Source organism: Lolium perenne, chromosome 7 (assembly GCF_019359855.2).
Source record: "Lolium perenne isolate Kyuss_39 chromosome 7, Kyuss_2.0, whole genome shotgun sequence".
Taxonomy (NCBI): domain Eukaryota; kingdom Viridiplantae; phylum Streptophyta; class Magnoliopsida; order Poales; family Poaceae; genus Lolium; species Lolium perenne.
Window position 1 is genome coordinate 58,076,697 of NC_067250.2, and position 18,235 is coordinate 58,094,931.

Genomic DNA, 18,235 nt, shown 5'->3' on the forward strand with positions numbered 1-18,235 from the left:
AACGGAAAAAAAAATGAAAAATATCGTTTGACCCTGTACACTTTTCCAAGAGCAAGCCATGTGTGCTTAACTTAGTCAATGTGGTCTTCGACGTAGGTTGGTCGGTTACGTGGCCGCCACCCAATCAATATTTTTGAAAACTCCAGCACTAAAATCGTGTGACGGCGGCGATCAGTTAAACAATCGATCGGTTACGTGGATACTACTCCATTGACCCTCGTCTCCGTACTATATTAAGACCGGACCGTGGTAAAAAACTAAAAACAAGAGAGAAAAAAAATACTCAAGGCAACAGGCCCATTCCAGCTCTAGCGGGAATTCCTTTCCCTACCGGACTCGGTAGCGCCGGCCAATACAATTCTCCCTCGCCGGCTTTCGCTCAAAGGAGAGCGGAAACCCGACCTCGCCGGCGTGCTCGTGTTTCATCACGTAAGTTCAAGCTGCGCACGGCGGTCGGCGATCCGTCCAGCCGAGGTTCGTCGCTTTTCGTCTTCTTCTTCTTCTCGTCGCGCTTACGTCTGGGGTTGCAGGGAAGAAGATGAAGGAGACCAAGCTGGGGATGTCGTTCAAGAAGGACGACAAGTTCGGAGAGTGGTACTCCGAGGTGCGTTTCTTCGCCTTCCTCTAGCCCTTGCCGTCTGGCTAAGTTGAATGTTTTTTTTAGCAAGTGCTAAGTCGAATGATTTTTATTTTGACATCTGCTGAGTTGAATGATCCACTAGATTTGCGAAATTTGTTTTTTCTTTTCTTTCGACATACCAAAATTCGAAACGAAGCTTTGCTGTTGGTTTTGTGCAGGTCGTCGTTAACAGCGAGATGATTGAGTACTACGACGTCTCTGGCTGTTATATCTTGAGGCCATGGGCGATGGAGATCTGGGAGTTGCTGAAAGTAGGTTTTATCTTTCCGTGAAATTTAATTAATCCAGAAATATTATTTGATGCATTCTTAAGTTTGTGGTCTTATTATGTTCGAAATTACTGTAGCTCTGTTCATTTTTACTAACCACCCGCGACAACTTTGTGCAGGAGTTCTTTGAAGCGGAAATTAAGAAGCTGAAGCTGAAGCCTTATTATTTCCCTTTGTTTATTACCGAGGATGTTCTGCAGAAGGAGAAGGACCACGTTGAGGGCTTTGCTCCTGAGGTGTGTGCTTTTTTCCTCTTGCCATTCGCATTCAGCTCTCTACATGTTCCATTAGAAAGTTAGAATGCTATCCAAGTAACTCCGAAAGATACTATCCCTCTGTAGAAGAACTTGAATCGGATGATTAATGAACAATTTGTTTTCCAGGTCGCATGGGTTACTAAATCAGGAAAATCTGATCTGGAAGCTCCTATTGCAGTCCGGCCCACAAGCGAGACTGCCATGTATCCATACTTCTCTAAATGGATAAGAAGCCACCGCGACTTACCTTGGAAGTGTAACCAGTGGTGCAACATCGTTCGATGGGAGTTTAGCAGTCCAACTCCTTTCATAAGGTAAGTCAATTGTTCGGTAGCTTGTTACATTTGTCTTCATACTTCTCCCATTCTGCAGTGTCTGCTTATTACGTTTGTCCTGCCATAGTGGCTGATTGCTAATAGCAAATGCAAAATATTCATTTGTGTACGAATGAAATAAGTACACTGTAAAATATTCTCAGAGTCAAGGAGATCTGTTTATTTAAATCATGAAATAGCTCTAGCAAACACTTTATTGCCAACATTGTGATTTTGATTCCAAATATTACGGAAGATTCGGAAATGATATCAATGCAACTCGGAGTTTCACTGAATTGCTTCACCCTGACTACTTTATAATTCCAACATGATGCATCTATTGCATAACCAATTGTAGTGTTCCTCTGCTACACTAGCAATCTGATGCTCATTATCTAAAAAACCATGACGCTTTCACAATTTTTTCATTCAATGTACTGATAATGCAAATTCTATACACCTTGTGTTTCTGCATTAGATCCATGTTGATGGCTGCATGATTAGCCCTTTTTATCACATAAAATTTCGCATCAACAGCCTGAATCAAACATTCTGCAACTGTTCAATTCAGGAGCCGTGAATTTCTTTGGCAAGAAGGGCATACAGCTTTTGCGACAAAAGAGGAGGCAGATGAAGAGGTATTAACTATTTATTTCTGCAATTTTTAAATATTGGTTCGGTTGTAAACTAGTGGTATTGAGTTTGTTTTGATAAGCTGGTTGGTTTTATCCCATATGGTTGCTGGGGTGAAGCAACAGCTGACCAGTATAGTGTAGGAACTCTGAAGTTATAAGAGATATGAGACATCTCATGTGGATAATTATTTTGTTCCCTTTTTTGAATTATACCGCTAGAAAGTATAAACTCATAATGTTACTTTCTTTTCTCAAATATAATCATGGTTTTATTTAAGTAGTTTTACGCAAAAACTTGTTGAATAAAGTCCTGATATATCAAAACCACACTTGAAAAAATGCAATATTGTAGTATTAATTGTAAGGTGTATTTGATAATATGATTCTATGCAAACTGCATGTGGAATTTAAAATTACCATAATATGATCAGGTTCTTCATATATTGGAGCTCTACCGAAGGATATATGAAGAATTTTTAGCAGTTCCAGTGTTCAAAGGGAGGAAAAGTGAGATGGAAAAATTTGCTGGTGGACTTTACACAACCAGTGTTGAGGTTTTTATCAAGAGAATCTTTGCTGCATTTTTGCTACACCTATCTTCTTAAAGCTGTCCAAGTAAGAAGGCAGTTGGTTTTTTTATTGCAGGCCTTTGTTCCAAACACTGGCCGTGGTATACAAGGCGCAACCTCACATTGTCTTGGTCAAAACTTTGCAAAGATGTTTGACATACGTTTCGAGGATGAGAAGGGTAAAAGATCCTTTGTGTGGCAGAATTCTTGGGCATACTCCACCCGCTCGGTAATTCTTATTTTTTCTATTTGTAGCTGATTTCTTTCGAACTCCCTTCTTGGTATACCTTTTTTTTTTGTCAATTCTGAAGTTTTGGAAATGGCAATGACACGTTTATATTGTATATACTCGTATTGTCTTGCTTTCCTGCTTAGATATTTTGTTGTTTGATGTAAATTGATTGATATAATAAGCTTATAAGTTTACTTTGTAAGAATACCAAGTGGCATACATGGCATACTTGTCATCAATTCTCTACATGAGTAGCTACTTTTCCCTAAAGTATTATGTTTCGGTTCCAAAGCATTGACACGTCAATAAGCAGGTGGTGGTAAGGTGTGGAGTGTTAGTGTGCGTCTAGATCTGTATTTCACGACAAATAATATATAATACAATTAAGCTGAATTTGGACAGTTTTCCATAATTCTTTGTAGTGGTAGCTAATAGTTGGTGCTCCGTTTTATTTTTGCATCATGGCGAGAATTTAGCGCCAGCTTTGGTGCTAATGGAAAGGGTTGGCAGTAACCATCTTTGGTAGCTTTGGCAATGTCATGTGATGTTCTTCTATTTGTAGAAAACAATTGCCGCCTTATATGTTTTTGCCTGGATTATTTCAATTAAGGTTCCACCTAAATTTATGTTGTATATGTTTGGTACTCCGAATGCTATTCTTGCAGATTGGGGTGATGGTGATGACGCATGGTGATGACAAGGGCATAGTGCTACCACCAAGGGTGGCACCTATCCAGGTCATCGTCATTCCTGTTCCATTCAGGGATGCGGACACTGTAGCTATTAGCGGTGCATGTGAGTCAGCTGTTTACACTTTAAACCAAGCTGGAATGCGAGCAGACTTGGATGCCCGTGATAACTATTCGCCTGGATGGAAATATTCTCACTGGGAAATGAAAGGTATTCCCTTGAGAATTGAGATAGGTCCAAGAGATCTGGCAAACAAGCAGGTACATTGAGTTGTCCCCTTTTAGTTTTGTAGTATTTGTATAGAGCTATTAAGGATATACTTCTCATTGTCATGTACTTTGTCATCATTTAATGAACGCCCATTCCGCGAGTAAATGGAAATATCATCCTTCTATTTTCAGGTGCGCATTGTCCGCCGAGATAATGGTGTAAAGGCTGACATTCCTTCGACTGATTTGGTGGAGCATGTAAGAATGTTACTGGATGAAATTCAAGACAGCTTGCTTGAAACAGCCAAGCAAAAGAGAGATGCTTGCATCAAAGTCATCCACGCATGGGATGAATTCACAACAGCTTTGAATGAGAAGAAGTTAATATTGGCTCCATGGTGTGATGAAGAGGTATTTGAAGTAGCATATTCCCCTCCCAAACTGAACTTTTTTCCAGCAACTATTAACTTATAAGAGTGACTAAAGATTGGCATACAAGTTTGTATCTGATGTAAACTTTCTGTACACATTTTCCACAATATATTGCGAAACTCAAGATTAAAAGTGAGCACTTAAAAAATTGAAAAACAAACATTCAGTTGCTGAAACTGAGCAATTAACCATTTACTTTATCCGTTTGTATCTAATATTTGTTTCCTGCATTAGTTTCCACTCAGCGTGTTTATCATACAGTTTCATGCTTTTGCTGCAGGAAGTTGAGAAGGACGTCAAAGCTCGGACAAAGGGGGATCTCGGAGCTGCCAAAACATTGTGTACTCCATTTGACCAGCCAGATCTTCCAGAAGGTATGAAACTTGCCTGTGGATTACAACCTTTTCAGTTTTTGTTTTGCTGTTGCATGCTAGCGGCTCTGACATGTGCGTGATTCTCTGCGCTGAAATGCAGGAACCGTGTGCTTTGCTTCTGGGAAGCCTGCGAAGACGTGGTCATTCTGGGGCCGCAGCTATTGACCTTCGCCGCCTGGGGTCACCAGCAAAACACCACAGTTTTCTTCATTCTGAGAGTCCAAAGCCTAGCATGCAGTTCTGGTTCTCATGTATATTCTCACATCCAGCTTTTATCTAGTTAGTTAATATGTCGCAGTAGGATATTGAACCAGACTAGCAGTGGGGGCTTCTCATTCTCTTTGTTTTCTATCACTTATTTTGATAGAAGTAAATATGTGTATTATAAATTTACAATCTTGTTGGGAGGAAAAAAAAACATTGCTTCAGCTTACATACTGTATGTATAGTAAAAGGATCATATTTGTTGCATGAGACTTGAAATGGAGGTTCTACCTGTATGCTATCTCATGCTTTTTCAACTTTTTTGCTTCCCCTAAATGATGGCCACACCTTTCACCTCAACGAGCCCTCTATAAAACCATGGGATCCAACACATCGTGTACACAAGAACCCTATAGTAAGAAATGTACGGCAGCAAAATCCTCTCACAGTACTATAGGAATTATTTTAGCCATTTTTTGTATTACTTTGCTCACCAGGCGACTCTGAGATCTTGGAGAAAACCAAGTTCTAGCAAGGTTGAACTTTTCACAGTATGATTAGGAACCAAGCTATCTCCCACCAAGCACGACCAACTGCAGACACCGGGGATGGCTTGTGAACCGTTCATCCTTCCACTTCCAACCCTGTTAGATCAAGAAGCTATATGTGAAAGAGGAGTGACATGAACACGAAAAGCTTCCGGGGAGAAGTAACTAAATGATGTTGAGACTTGAATAGCGTTGAGACTGGTAGACTAAGTAGATTCAGTTTTACTTTCGCACCCCATGCTTGATGAATCCGCTATTTCATTATCTTTGTGATAATATACAAGTTAATTCGTTCATTTGAACAAAAAGTTACAGAAAATAAAATTAATTATTTATGCCATACAAAACGAGTTTTCCAATAAGGCAATTGTTGGAACATCAAATTTATTTTATTGCATATGGTTTTCCATGAAATTTTACCTGTACACTTACGACATAAGCACGTCCATGAGTGGTTCCTTTTGGATATTTTAAAATTTAGAACATTATTTGTTCCAATCAAAACATATGCACCTTGGAGCAGATTTAAACGTTCCCACTAATACTTGTTATACTTTTTCATGATATATTGCTAGATTTGTAGTTCAAGATTGCGCCCATTGAGATATGTACGTACCCACCCGAAGGGCAAGCGAAGAGCCCAAGCCTACCAAATGAGCGCCCACTTGTGGATCCCATTCAAATATAGTATTATCAGACATATGATACTAATATATGATAAATACTACTATATCCAATGATGAAGCTGGTGTTTTGGCTCATAGGTACATATCAATATAGTATTACGTAAAATGCATAAAAACAAAATAAAAAAATCAAAATTCCGAAATAAAATTTCACGTGTACATCGGAACACTCTATGTTCACACAAGTTTTCGGGAAAAAGGAATGTTTTATTTGGCCAGTGTAAAAAAGACAGAAAAAGGGCCCATAAATACTCATGTTGGAGAATCGATATTTTTATTTTTTTATAAGGGATATAAAAATGTTCTTTTTTCCAAAAACTTGTGTGGGATATAGAATATCTAGATGTACATGCGAAATTTTATTTCAGGTTTTTTTTTTACATTTTGAAGTGTGTTTTCGCACAAAAAGTTCATATGCACCCATGAGCCGAATTAGATATCCAATAATACTACCTCTATAATGCATGGTATCACGTAGTAGTATCATGGTCTTTTTATATTTACTGATTTGTAGAATCTGTAAAATTGTATAAAAGATATATTGGAAATTTGTTTCTGTAGTACAGTACTTACTACGATGGTACCAGCATGATCTTTTTCATCATCAATTACAGTGACACATTAGCTTTTTACATGTGATAAAATGCATGATAATACATATGATATTGCAGCCATCGTAGATCGTCTTAGTACATGTAAAGTGGGGAGAAGTACGTCATGACAGACTGTAACAACAATTCAACCGTTTCACCTTCAATTGTGCTTTCTCCATGCTTAAGATCAACGCCCCGCGCCTCGCTTCGTCTCCTCCAGGTGACGCGGGGGGCGAAACCCTATCTCACCCCGCCGCCGCCCCCCTCCGCCCCCGGAGGCGCTGCCGGTCGAAGACCACGGCGCCGGTGAAGGGGACGGCGGGGATCTCGGATCTCGGCCCCCGGCTCCTCTGCGCGGGCACAGGGAGGGAGGTCGCCGCGCGTGGCTCACCAGTGCTGTTGTCGCCGCCTGCGGCCGCCCCGGTCCAGGTACGTCTCTCCAGGCCGGCGGCTCCTCTGGATTTGCCGGGGTTGGGGTAGGTGCTGGTGCGGGTGGGGTTGTTGGGGGAGACTCGGTGGGGGCTTTTGGGCGCCGGAGCGGCGGCTCCGGGCGGTGGTCTTCGGCGTTGCCTCGCGCGGCGGCCGTGTTCGGCTCGCATCTCCGGCCGTGAGGGCGGCGGGGCGGTGTGGCCTTGGATGCCGGGCAGCGGCCCTGGCAATCTGGTGGGCTCGGGCGGCGGCGCTGGCAATCTGGTGGGCTCGGGCGGCGGCGCTGCTCCAGGGGTGGACAGCGTTGCCTGGTGCTGGACTGTTACCGGCCGCGGTCACTCGGGTGATGCGGAGGTGGTGGTGTGTAGCACATGTCTCTCGCTGTCGCCTCGCCATGATCTTGACGAGGTGCTGAGCCATTTCCACGGAAAATGAACCATATTTCCCCAGATCCGAGGTTTGTTGGGTCATTCTGTGAGATGTGATGATCTAAGGCGGAGTGGATAGGCCATCGCGCGATCTTGGAGCTCTGGCTTGCTTGATTGGTGCGGTCGGTGTCGGCGATGAGCTTGGAGTAGGAGACTCTTGGGATTGGATCTCCCCATCTCCTTGGGCCAGCAACACTTGAGGAGGTGTTGTCGGCGGTGTCTGGTTTCTGGTTCCTCTCTACGGTCTCATGGCGTTGGCCGGCTACTGGTACGGGACGGGAAACCGGCGAAAGCCATGCAAGGCTACGGCCGGTGCGGGTGACGATGACGTCCTTGACGCCATTTACCTTCTTGGAGGCGCCACCAAATCTCCCTCCTTTCGTGTGGCTGGATTACACCTCCTTGCAAAACTTGCGTGCTTCTTCGGTCGGGGCGAAGTCTATCTTCATCGACTCTAGGCTCACCCTCTCACCCTCCTTGCACTTATCGCCGCCACTGTCTCTTGGTTACAGTTACACGGTAGTGTTATCCCGGATCGGTCGGCTACCTAGAAACCCAGGGGTGGTTGTCTAGCTTGGCGTCTTGCCATGGGTGACGCCGATGATATCTTCTTCAAGCCGTGGACTCAGTGTGTCGTTCGACAAACATCAAGGTTGCGTCTTTGGGGTGGTGTTTGGGCTAGGGCGAAAGCTTGGCAAGGCCGTGGCCAGTGCAGGCGACGTCGATGCCCTTGGGCACCGTCTTCCTCCTTGGAGGCGTCGCATTCAAGCCCTCCTCCTTCAGAATCTCGAATCATGAAGTCAACCAAGCTCCTTCGGTCATGAGTGTGCTCTGTTTCTGGTTGGGAGGTCTGGACAGTGCCGGCACCGCGCCCTCTTCAGCAGGATTCTTCGCCTCTTCGCTGGGCTCAAGATCTCTACCTAGTTCCTAGTTAGCGTTGCATGTTCCCCTTTTGGTATCTCATGTTGTCCTCCGATGTTGTAATGTTGAGTTGGTAACCCCGGCAGGTCCTTGTAAGCCCGTCGGGCGTTATTAATTTAACGCAGGGCTTAGGCCTTCTCTTTAAAAAAAAGATCAACACCATTCTTCCTACGTACGACTAGATTGTTTTAAAAAAAATCTTCAGATGAGGTGGTACTATTGCCGGTAATCAGCTATTTTTTACGCAGGTCGCTCCCGCCTGGGCCATCCCGGAGACCACCCCATCGCCTCGCCTGGCCGCTGCCGCCGCCGCCGCCAGTGGTGGCGGTGCCTATCACGCCAAAGGCAGAGATCAGGGACCAGATCTGGCGCATCCTGCTGTTTCTCCAGGCGGTGGGGGATGGCGTCGGGCGGGCGCCAGGTGGTGCTGCGGTGGAGGCGTCGAGGTGGAGGGGCGCTGGAAGTGTGGCTCCTGCAGGTGCCTTCATGACTGATGGCGGCGCACCGTGCCTAGACCGGTTGCGGTGCGGGGCAGATCTGGGTCCACTGGGCCGTGGTTGTCTTCTCACGTCTAGTTGGGACGTGGCCTTGGTCGCTCCCAGTGCTCCGGTTTGAGCCCGACGGCCGCAGGTGGCTTCGCTAGTTTACTGTTTGGCAACCTGACAGTTCATCATCTTCTCCGTTGTCGGCTGGTGGTGTGTTGGCTACCGGTGCGGCTTTTTAATAAAGGTGGTGGTCCTATAATTTCTCTTCTGTGAAGAAGACCTGCTTGAGGCCTATCTTTTCTTATCTGGCTAGAGTGTTGAGTTCTGGAAGGATTCACCGGCGAATGTAACTGTGCACCTATTGCCTGAAGTTTACTAGTTCGGGTGGTATTCGGTCGTGCGCATTCATACTTTTATTCCGACCGTTTGATTCTGAAGGAAGTGGCCTTGATACTTACTCATATAAATTCTCAAGGCAGAGGCAAGGTTTGATACTAGAGAAACCATTTTATTTAGGGGATACCATAACAAAACATTATATATATAACCTACATAAAAAAATAGAAAACCGAACTTTGTTCTAATGGGATAATATACCTTATATTGTGAACATTGTATTTTATCTTTATTTATGTAGGTTACATAATTTTATATTTTAGTATCAAACTTGACATGTACATACTTACATACATTCTCTACACACATAATTTATGACATATTGTTTTACTATTTTTCTGATATTGTTTAAATAAGGTCCATGGGCACCTAGGAGTTGAAATTCCCATCCGCGTCGGCGCTATAAAACGATGGCATCCAACTCAGTGGGCACACAAGAACGTACGGCAGTAACATCCTCTTGCGCCGTGAGAACTCTTTCATGCCATTTATGATTATTTTGCTCAGCAGGCGAGACTGAGATATTGGAGAAAACCAAATGCTAGCAAGGTGCAACTTTTAAGGGTACGATTAGGAAGATGCTGTCCGACCAAGAAGTTAGATGTGAAAGAGGAGTGACAAGAAAACAACCTTTTTGTGCTTGTGTGTCAACTGTTAAAATGTGGTGTCTCTTTTGTGCATGGTATCTGCTGAAGACTAATGCATATTTCTGCAAAGTTAAATAGTGTAGGTGTTTCTTTGGGTACTTCTGTTAATGATATCTTTCTGTCGATTAATGTCCTAACACATATGTAGTTTGACCACTTAAAGGTAACTCCTACTTCATTGAGTTAGTCGGATACCTCCCTTATAGATGAGGAAGAAAAGCTGCATGCCAATACTGATGGTCAGTTCCTCTCACATCTAGTGGTGAGGTATCTAAAGTTGACTTTGATGAGGGGACGCTTGGTTCTATCTATGAACTAACAGCATCGGGCCGGAAATCAAATTCCTTTTCCACAAAGAGAAATGTTGGGTCGCGAAAATGGCCAAAGCCTCACAATTTTCAATTGTTTCTAAATGAATGGTATGTTTAGTAATAGAAGATGACTATGTGACTTAGTTAAACACTTACATATCGTTAACTCTATTTTTTTATAATGGACGCTTTATTACTTTGAAAAGCAATTACATCTGACCTCTGCATAACTAAGATGCACACAACCATTCGGAAGTCTCAAAGTCTCAAGTGATAATAAAAAGGCAAATTACAAATCACACATGAGCAACTGTAAGACGCCTAAGAAGAAAGTGGAGGCCCAATCCGTAGATTATGCTGTCACCCATGTAGGGAAAAAGTATCCCTCGTCGTATCCTCCAACCGTGTACAGACCTCCGTAAAGAGGTCGCGATTCTCCACCTTTTGCAGCACAGATCACGAATGGAGAGTAGCGGTACATCTGTAGATAACCTGCAAGAGAGAACAATTCTTATCATTAAAAACTTTGTCATTTCTTCATAGACATAGCGACCATATAATGACAAGCGCTCCCACCCTAGCTAATAAACGTTCTAAATCTGTGATCAATACCATGAAGCCAATTACCAAAGATATTGGCAACACTAGTCAGGGGATACAGATCAGAATCTACTTGGACGCATGACCATATAGACCTGGCACGGCGATATTGGAAGAACGTGTGTTTAGTCGTCTCATTGTGATGACAGAAAACACATTGGGTACTCCCATGCCAATTGCGTTTCACAAGATTATCTTTGGTTAGGATTACTCCTCGACGCATGTACCAACAAAAAATCTTAGTTTTAAGTGGTATTTTCATCTTCTAAATCTTCTTGTTTTCATCAACTGGTATTTCTGGTTAGATAATAGCATTGTACAATGAACTTACAGAGAATTTTCCATTGGATTGTAATTTCCAATGAAATTCATCCTGCCCTTCGGACAACTGAATGGATTCCAAACGAAGCAGTAAGGCATTCCATGCAAGAAGTCTCTGGTCGATTAAATCTCGTCTAAATGTCACTGCTGGAGGTGAGGTTGCCATTAGTAATGCAATGGTATCACTTTTGCGACGAAGAATGCTATACGACGTCGGATATTGTTCAGAGAGAGGCCTATTCCCGAACCAGGAATCCTCCCAGAACCGTATCTATGATCCATCCTTAATATTGAAAGTACCATATCTGAAGGAAAAAAGTCTTCATTGCCATTAGACCAGCCCAGAAATGTGAGCCTCTCGGTTTTCAAAGGATCTGGGATAACGCTTCCTCGCAAATGTACTTTCTTCTAACAATGGTCTGACATACACCATCTTCAGTTAGTAGCTTGTAAAGCCACTTACCTAACAAAACCGAGTTCTTGACCTCAAGGTCGTGAACCCCTAGCCCACACATATCTCTAGATCGGCATATGACAGACCACTTGCCCAGTCTATATTTCTTTTTCTCACTACCATCTTGCCAAAAAAATCTTGATCTATAATAATCGAGTTTGTGTAATATATACACCTTTTGGCAAAATGAAGAAGGATATCATATACAACACCATGTTGGTGAGCATTGCATCAATGAGAACCAGTCTTCCTCCAAGAGATAGCATTTTACCTTTCCAACTACTAAGTCTCTTCTGGAGTCTTTCCTCGACTAATTTACACTCAGCAATTGTTAATCTTCGATGATGAATCAGGATTCCCAAATAGTTGATGGGAAACTGGCCTTGCCCACAATCAAACAGTTATGTATATTCGGCAACTGAGTCCTGAGCCTCGCCGAAGCAGAACAATTAGCTTTTATGGAAATTTATTTTAAGGCCCCATAACTGCTCAAAAGCTACCAATATTAGCTTTAAGTTTCGAGCTTTATCGAGATCATGTTCCATAAATAAAATTATATTATCGGCGTATTGAAGGATTTATAAACCCCCATCGACTAGATGTGGGATCACCCCTTCAATTTGGCCATCAGATTTAACTCGTTCAATCAAGATAGCAAGTATATCAGCCACAATATTGAATAAAAGTGGTGACAGAGGGTCGCCTTGGCGTAATCCTTTTCTTGTCTGGAAGAAGCGTCCCGTGTCATCCTTGACACGGATCGCGACACTTCCTCCATACACAAAATTGTTGATCAAAGCTCACCACTCAGGTGAAAAACCTTTCATTCTGAGTGTCTGATGAAGAAAATACCAATTATAACTTTATCGTAAGCCTTCTCAAAATCAAATTTTAAAATTATCCCATTCATATTTTTGGTGTGCACTTCATGAACCGCCTCATCTAGGACTATTACCCCATCTAGGATATTACGTCCTTGCATGAAAGCGGTTTGCGATGGCATCCCCACATGATCAGCCACTGTATTCAGTCTAATGGTAGTCACTTTCGTGAATATCTTGAAACTTACATTTAAGAGACAGATAGGTCTATATTGTTGGATCCTTCCTGCCTCCTTAACCTTTGGTAACAAGATAACCTTACCAAAATTTAAATGGAATAGTTCTATCTGTCATGTGTGTAAAACACTGAACATTTGTAGAAGATCCTCTTTGATGGTATCCCAAAAAGCCTAATAAAATTCAGCAGGGAAACAATCTGGACCTGGGGCTTTGTTATGTTCCATTTAAAAAATCGCTTTATTAACTTCCTCCTCCGAGTAAGGAGCTGTTAAAACAACATTCTCCTCCTAAGACACTTGGGGTATGTCTGCTATTTTGAACTCATCCAGAGAGAAGGAACCCTCTTCTGGTGGACCAAATAGACCCTTGTAGTAATTAGTAATATAGGATTTAAGTTGCATTGCTAACTCTATTGGTGAATATTGTTTAGATTTTGTGGCTATATCTAAAACTAGCAAACGAGACTACGTACTCACGAAGTCTCCTAAACCGCCTCTTGGGTGGAGTTGAATTTAGGTGAGTCTCTCGTTGGCAGTATGTGATCATCCTGGGGGGCTTATTAGTTAGTGTCATAGTGGATACCATGGATGTGTTGGCTGATTCGGGTGAAGATTTTCATAACTCCATGTCCGTAGTAAGTCTGATAACTTCACATGTACTCTTGTCGCCGTCTATGGTGCATCCCAGAATGAGTTCAAGCATGCCTTTCTCCATGAGCTAGTTAATCTAACGAACGACAATCTGTATACTATCATTATAGGAGGGGGTTTCAATTTATTAAGATTTACTCACGAAAAGAGTAAAGGTAGATTCGACAACCATTAGATTTTTTATTCAACGTTATCATGGATAACTTGGATCTAAGAGAGGTTACAATGACCGGGAGATAATTTACTTAGGCGAATAACCTCCCAGAGCCTACATATGAGGTGGATTGCGTTCTTATGGATTCCAATTGGGAACTAAAATACCCATTCGTTTATGTACAAGCCCTCCCACGCCTTGAGGCTCTGTCTGATCATGCTACTATATTTTTAACCACCGGAATATCTAGAACACTGAGTAAATGCCCGTTCAAGTTTGAACTTGATTGGCTACATCGGGAAGGTTTTTCATATTTGGTTAGAACAGTGTGGGAGAAGCCTGTTGTTGGTCGGTCACCCATCCAAAGGTGGTCTAATAAGCTATGTGCTACGTGTAGATACCTTGGTGGATGGGCTAGACACATGACTAGGTAGCTTAAAAATGAGAAACTTAGCATGTCATCGATTATTGATGATATTGAGGTAATCGCTGAGGTGAGACTGTTAACAACGCAAGAAATTGAACTTAAAAGTCAATCGAACGCGAAGTTGGCTGGTCTACATCAAGAAGAGAAACGCAAATGGTATCAACGATCAAAGGCTTAATTCTTGTTGGAAGAGGATTCGAATATGAGATATTTCCATAGCGTCGCAAACGACAGACATAGGAAGAAACTCATTCATTCTCTCATACATGATGAGGGTATGATCGAAGGAGATGAGTAGCTCAAGTCATACATTACTAGTTTCTACAAAGGTTTCTTTGGTGAACCTATGAAATGTAATATATCCATGTATGAATCCAGGATTGATGACATCCCTTTGGTTTCACAGGAGGAATAGACTACTTTCTGACTACCCCTTATTCCGAGGAGGAAGTTCAGAAGGCGGTTTTCTAGATGAAACATAATAAATCTCTTGGTCCTCCATGATATTATCAAGTCGGAATATTATCATAACTTCTGGGATATTATCAAGTAAGATTTGATGGAACTTTTCAGTGCCCTCTGATGTCTACGCACGCTTCTATTCCTGTAGACAGTGTTGGGCCTCAAAGAGCAGAGGTTTGTAGAACAGCAGCAAGTTTCCCTTAAGTGAATCACCCAAGGTTTATCGAACTCAAGGAGGAAGAGGTCAAAGATATCCCTCTCAAGCAACCCTGCAATTACGATACAAGAAGTCTCTTGTGTCCCCAACACACCTAATACACTTGTCAGATGTATAGGTGCACTAGTTCGGCGAAGAGATAGTGAAATACAAGTAGTATGGATGTATATGAGTGGTAATAGCAATCTGAATAAAATATAGCAGCGAGTAAACATGCAACAGAACAGTAAATAAACGGAGATTCGGTGTTTGGAAACAAGGCCTAGGGATCATACTTTCACTAGTGGACACTCTGAACATTGATCACATAACTGAATAAACAAATACTACTTTCTCTACACTCTCTTGTTGGATGACAAACACCATTCATTGTGTAGGGCTACAAGAGCACCTCAATGCCGGAGTTAACAAGCTCCACAACATTCGATGTTCATATTTAAATAACCTTAGAGTGCATGATAGACCAACGCAATTATACCGAGTACTAACATAGCATGCGCCTGTCAACATTAGCTATGAAAGGGGGAATAGATCACATCAATACTATCATAGTAATAGTTAACTTCATAATCTACAAGAGATCACAATCGTAACCTACGCCAAGTACTACATGATGCACACACTGTCCACATTACATCATGAAGGAGGAATAGACTACTTTAATAACATCACTAGAGTAGCACATAGATGATATTCAACTAGATCACAAAGCTCATGATCACATAAAGATCACATGGGAGAGAGAGATGAACCACATAGCTACGGTAGAGCCCTCAGCCTCGAGGGAGAACTACTCCCTCCTCATCATAGGAGACAGCAGCGTTGATGAAGATGGCGGTGGTGTCGATGGAGATGCCTTCCGGGGGCACTTCCCCATCCCGGCGGCGTGCCGGAACAGAGACTTCTGTCCCCCGAATCTTGGCTTCGCGATGGCGGCGGCTCTGGAACTTTTCTCGTATCGTGGCTTATTCTCTTAGGGTTTTCGCGAGGGAGTCCTTCAGTAGGCGGAAGGGCAGCCTCGGAGGGGGTCTGGGGCAGCCAGACAACAGGGGCGCGCGCCCCCCCTTGGGCCGCGCCGCCACCATGTGTGGTGGCCCTGGTCCTCTCCTCTGGCCCCTCTCCGGTGTTCTAGAAGCTTCGTGGAATTATAAGATACTGGGCGTTGATTTCGTCCAATTCCGAGAATATTTCCTTACTAGGATTTCTGAAACCAAAAAAAGCAGAAAACAGGAACTGGCACTTCGGCATCTTGTCAATAGGTTAGTTCCGGAAAACGCATCAAAACGATATAAAGTGTGAACAAAACATGTAGGTATTGTCATAAAACAAGCATGGAACATACAAAATTATAGATACGTTTGAGACGTATCAAGCATCCCCAAGCTTAGTTCCTACTCGCCCTCGAGTAGGTAAACGATAACAAAGATAATTTCTTAAGTGACATGCTATCATAATCTTGATCATACTATTGTAAAGCATATGAGATGAATGAAGTGATTCAAAGCAATGGTAAAGACAATGATTAAACAACTGAATCATATAGCAAAGACTTTTCATGAATAGTACTTTCAAGACAAGCATCAATAAGTCTTGCATAAGAGTTAACTCATAAAGCAATAGATTCAAAGTAAAAGGCATTGAAGCAACACAAAGGATGATTAAGTTTCAGCAATTGCTTTCAACTTGTAACATATATATCTCATGGATAGTTGTCAACATAAAGCAATATAACAAGTGCAACAGGTAAACATGTAAGAATCAATGCACACAGTTGACACAAGTGTTTGCTTCTAAGATAGAAAGAATAGGTAAACTGACTCAACAATAAAGTAGAAGAATGGCCCTTCGCAGAGGGAAGCATGGATTACTATTTTTGTGCTGGAGCTTTTCATTTTGAAAACATAGAAACAATTTTGTCAACGGTAGTAATAAATCATATGTGTTATGTATAAGATATCCTATAAGTTGCAAGCCTCATGCATAGAATACTAATAGTGCCTGCACCTTGTCCTAATTAGCTTGGATTAACACGGATTATCATTGCATAACATATGTTTCAACCAAGTGTCACAAAGGGGTACCTCTATGCCGCCTGTACAGAGGTCTAAGGAGAAAGTTCGCATTGGATTTCTCGCTTTTGATTATTCTCAACTTAGACATCCATACCGGGACAACATAGACAACAGATAATGGACTCCTCTTTTAATGCATAAGCATTCAACAACAGATAAAATTCTAATAAGAGATTGAGGATTAATTTTCCAAACTGAAACTTCCACCATGATTCATGGCTTTAGTCAGCGGCCCAATGTTCTTCTCTAACAATATGCATACTCAAACCATTTGATCATGAAAATCGCCCTTACTTCAGACAATACGAACATGCATAGCAACTCACATGATATTCAACAAAGGTAAAAGTTGATGGCGTCCCCAGAAACATGGTTACCGCTCAACAAGCAACTTATTAAGAAATAAGATACATAAGTACATATTCTTCACCACAATAGTTTTTAAGGCTATTTTCCCATGAGCTATGTATTGTAAAGGCAAAGAATAGAATTTTAAAGGTAGCACTCAAGTAATTTACTTTGGAATGGCAGAGAAATACCATGTGGTAGGTAGGTATGGTGGACACAAATGGCATGGATTTTGGCTCAAGGATTTGGATGCACGAGAAGTAATTCCTCTCAATACAAGGCTAGGCTAGCAAGGTTGTTTGAAGCAAACTCAAGTATAAAACGGTGCAGCAAGACTCACATATGAACATATTGTAAGCATTATAAGACTTTACATCGTCTTCCTTGTTGTTCAAACACCTTAACCAGAAAATATCTAGACTCTAGAGACCAATCATGCAAACCAAATTTTAACAAGCTCTATGTAGTTCTTCATTAATGGGTACAAAGTACATGATGCAAGAGCTTAAACATGATCTATATGAGCACAACAATTGTCAAGTATCAAATTATTCAAGACATTATACCAATTACCACATGAAGCATTTTCTGTTTCCAACCGTATAACAATGAACGAAGCAGTTTCAACCTTCGCCATGAACATTAAGAGTAAAGCTAAGAACACATGTGTTCATACGCAACAGCGGAGCGTGTCTCTCTCCCACACAAGTATGAATTTATTCAGAGAAGTAAGATAACAAAATGAAAATAAAAGCACACAGACGCTCCAAGTAAAGCACATAAGATGTGACCGAATAAAAATATAGTTTCAATAGAAGAAACCTGATAAGTTGATGAAGAAGGGGATGCCTTGGGCATCCCCATGCTTAGACGCTTGAGTATTCTTGAAATATGCAGGGATGAACCACGGGGGCATCCCCAAGCTTAGGCTTTTCACTCTTCTTGATCATATATCATCCTCCTCTCTTGACCCTTGAAAACTTCCTCCACACCAAACTCGAAACAAACTCATTAGAGGGTTAGTGCATAATCAAAAATTCACATGTTCAGAGGTAACACAATCATTCTTAACACTTCTGGACATTGCCCAAAGCTACTGGAAGTTAATGGAACAAAGAAATCCATTCAACATAGCAAAAGAGGCAATGTGAAATAAAAGGCAGAATCTGTCAAAACAGAACAGTCCGTAAAGACGAATTT

General features: G+C 42.0%; 1 protein-coding gene across 1 annotated transcript; it reads left to right on the plus strand.

Moving 5' to 3' along the window:
* Positions 1 to 278: 278 nt before the first annotated feature.
* Positions 279 to 5,108, plus strand: LOC127317398 (proline--tRNA ligase, cytoplasmic). The gene is made up of 12 exons (XM_051347960.1): positions 279 to 429; positions 531 to 604; positions 799 to 891; positions 1,029 to 1,145; positions 1,293 to 1,480; positions 2,052 to 2,118; positions 2,547 to 2,669; positions 2,761 to 2,913; positions 3,582 to 3,866; positions 4,008 to 4,226; positions 4,528 to 4,621; positions 4,722 to 5,108. Exons 2-12 carry the CDS (start codon positions 539 to 541, stop codon positions 4,784 to 4,786), a joined length of 1,470 nt encoding a protein of 489 aa, XP_051203920.1. The 5' UTR covers positions 279 to 429; positions 531 to 538; the 3' UTR covers positions 4,787 to 5,108.
* Positions 5,109 to 18,235: the final 13,127 nt, after the last annotated feature.

Excerpts from the sequence above, each read along its gene's own strand:
- LOC127317398 (XM_051347960.1), top strand. The coding sequence starts at position 539 with ATGAAGGAGACCAAGCTGGGGATGTCGTTCAAGAAGGACGACAAGTTC. Across the intron at positions 2,119-2,546 it reads AAGAGGAGGCAGATGAAGAG|GTTCTTCATATATTGGAGCT; the intron begins GTATTAACTATT and ends TAATATGATCAG. Across the intron at positions 2,670-2,760 it reads TTTACACAACCAGTGTTGAG|GCCTTTGTTCCAAACACTGG; the intron begins GTTTTTATCAAG and ends TTTTTATTGCAG.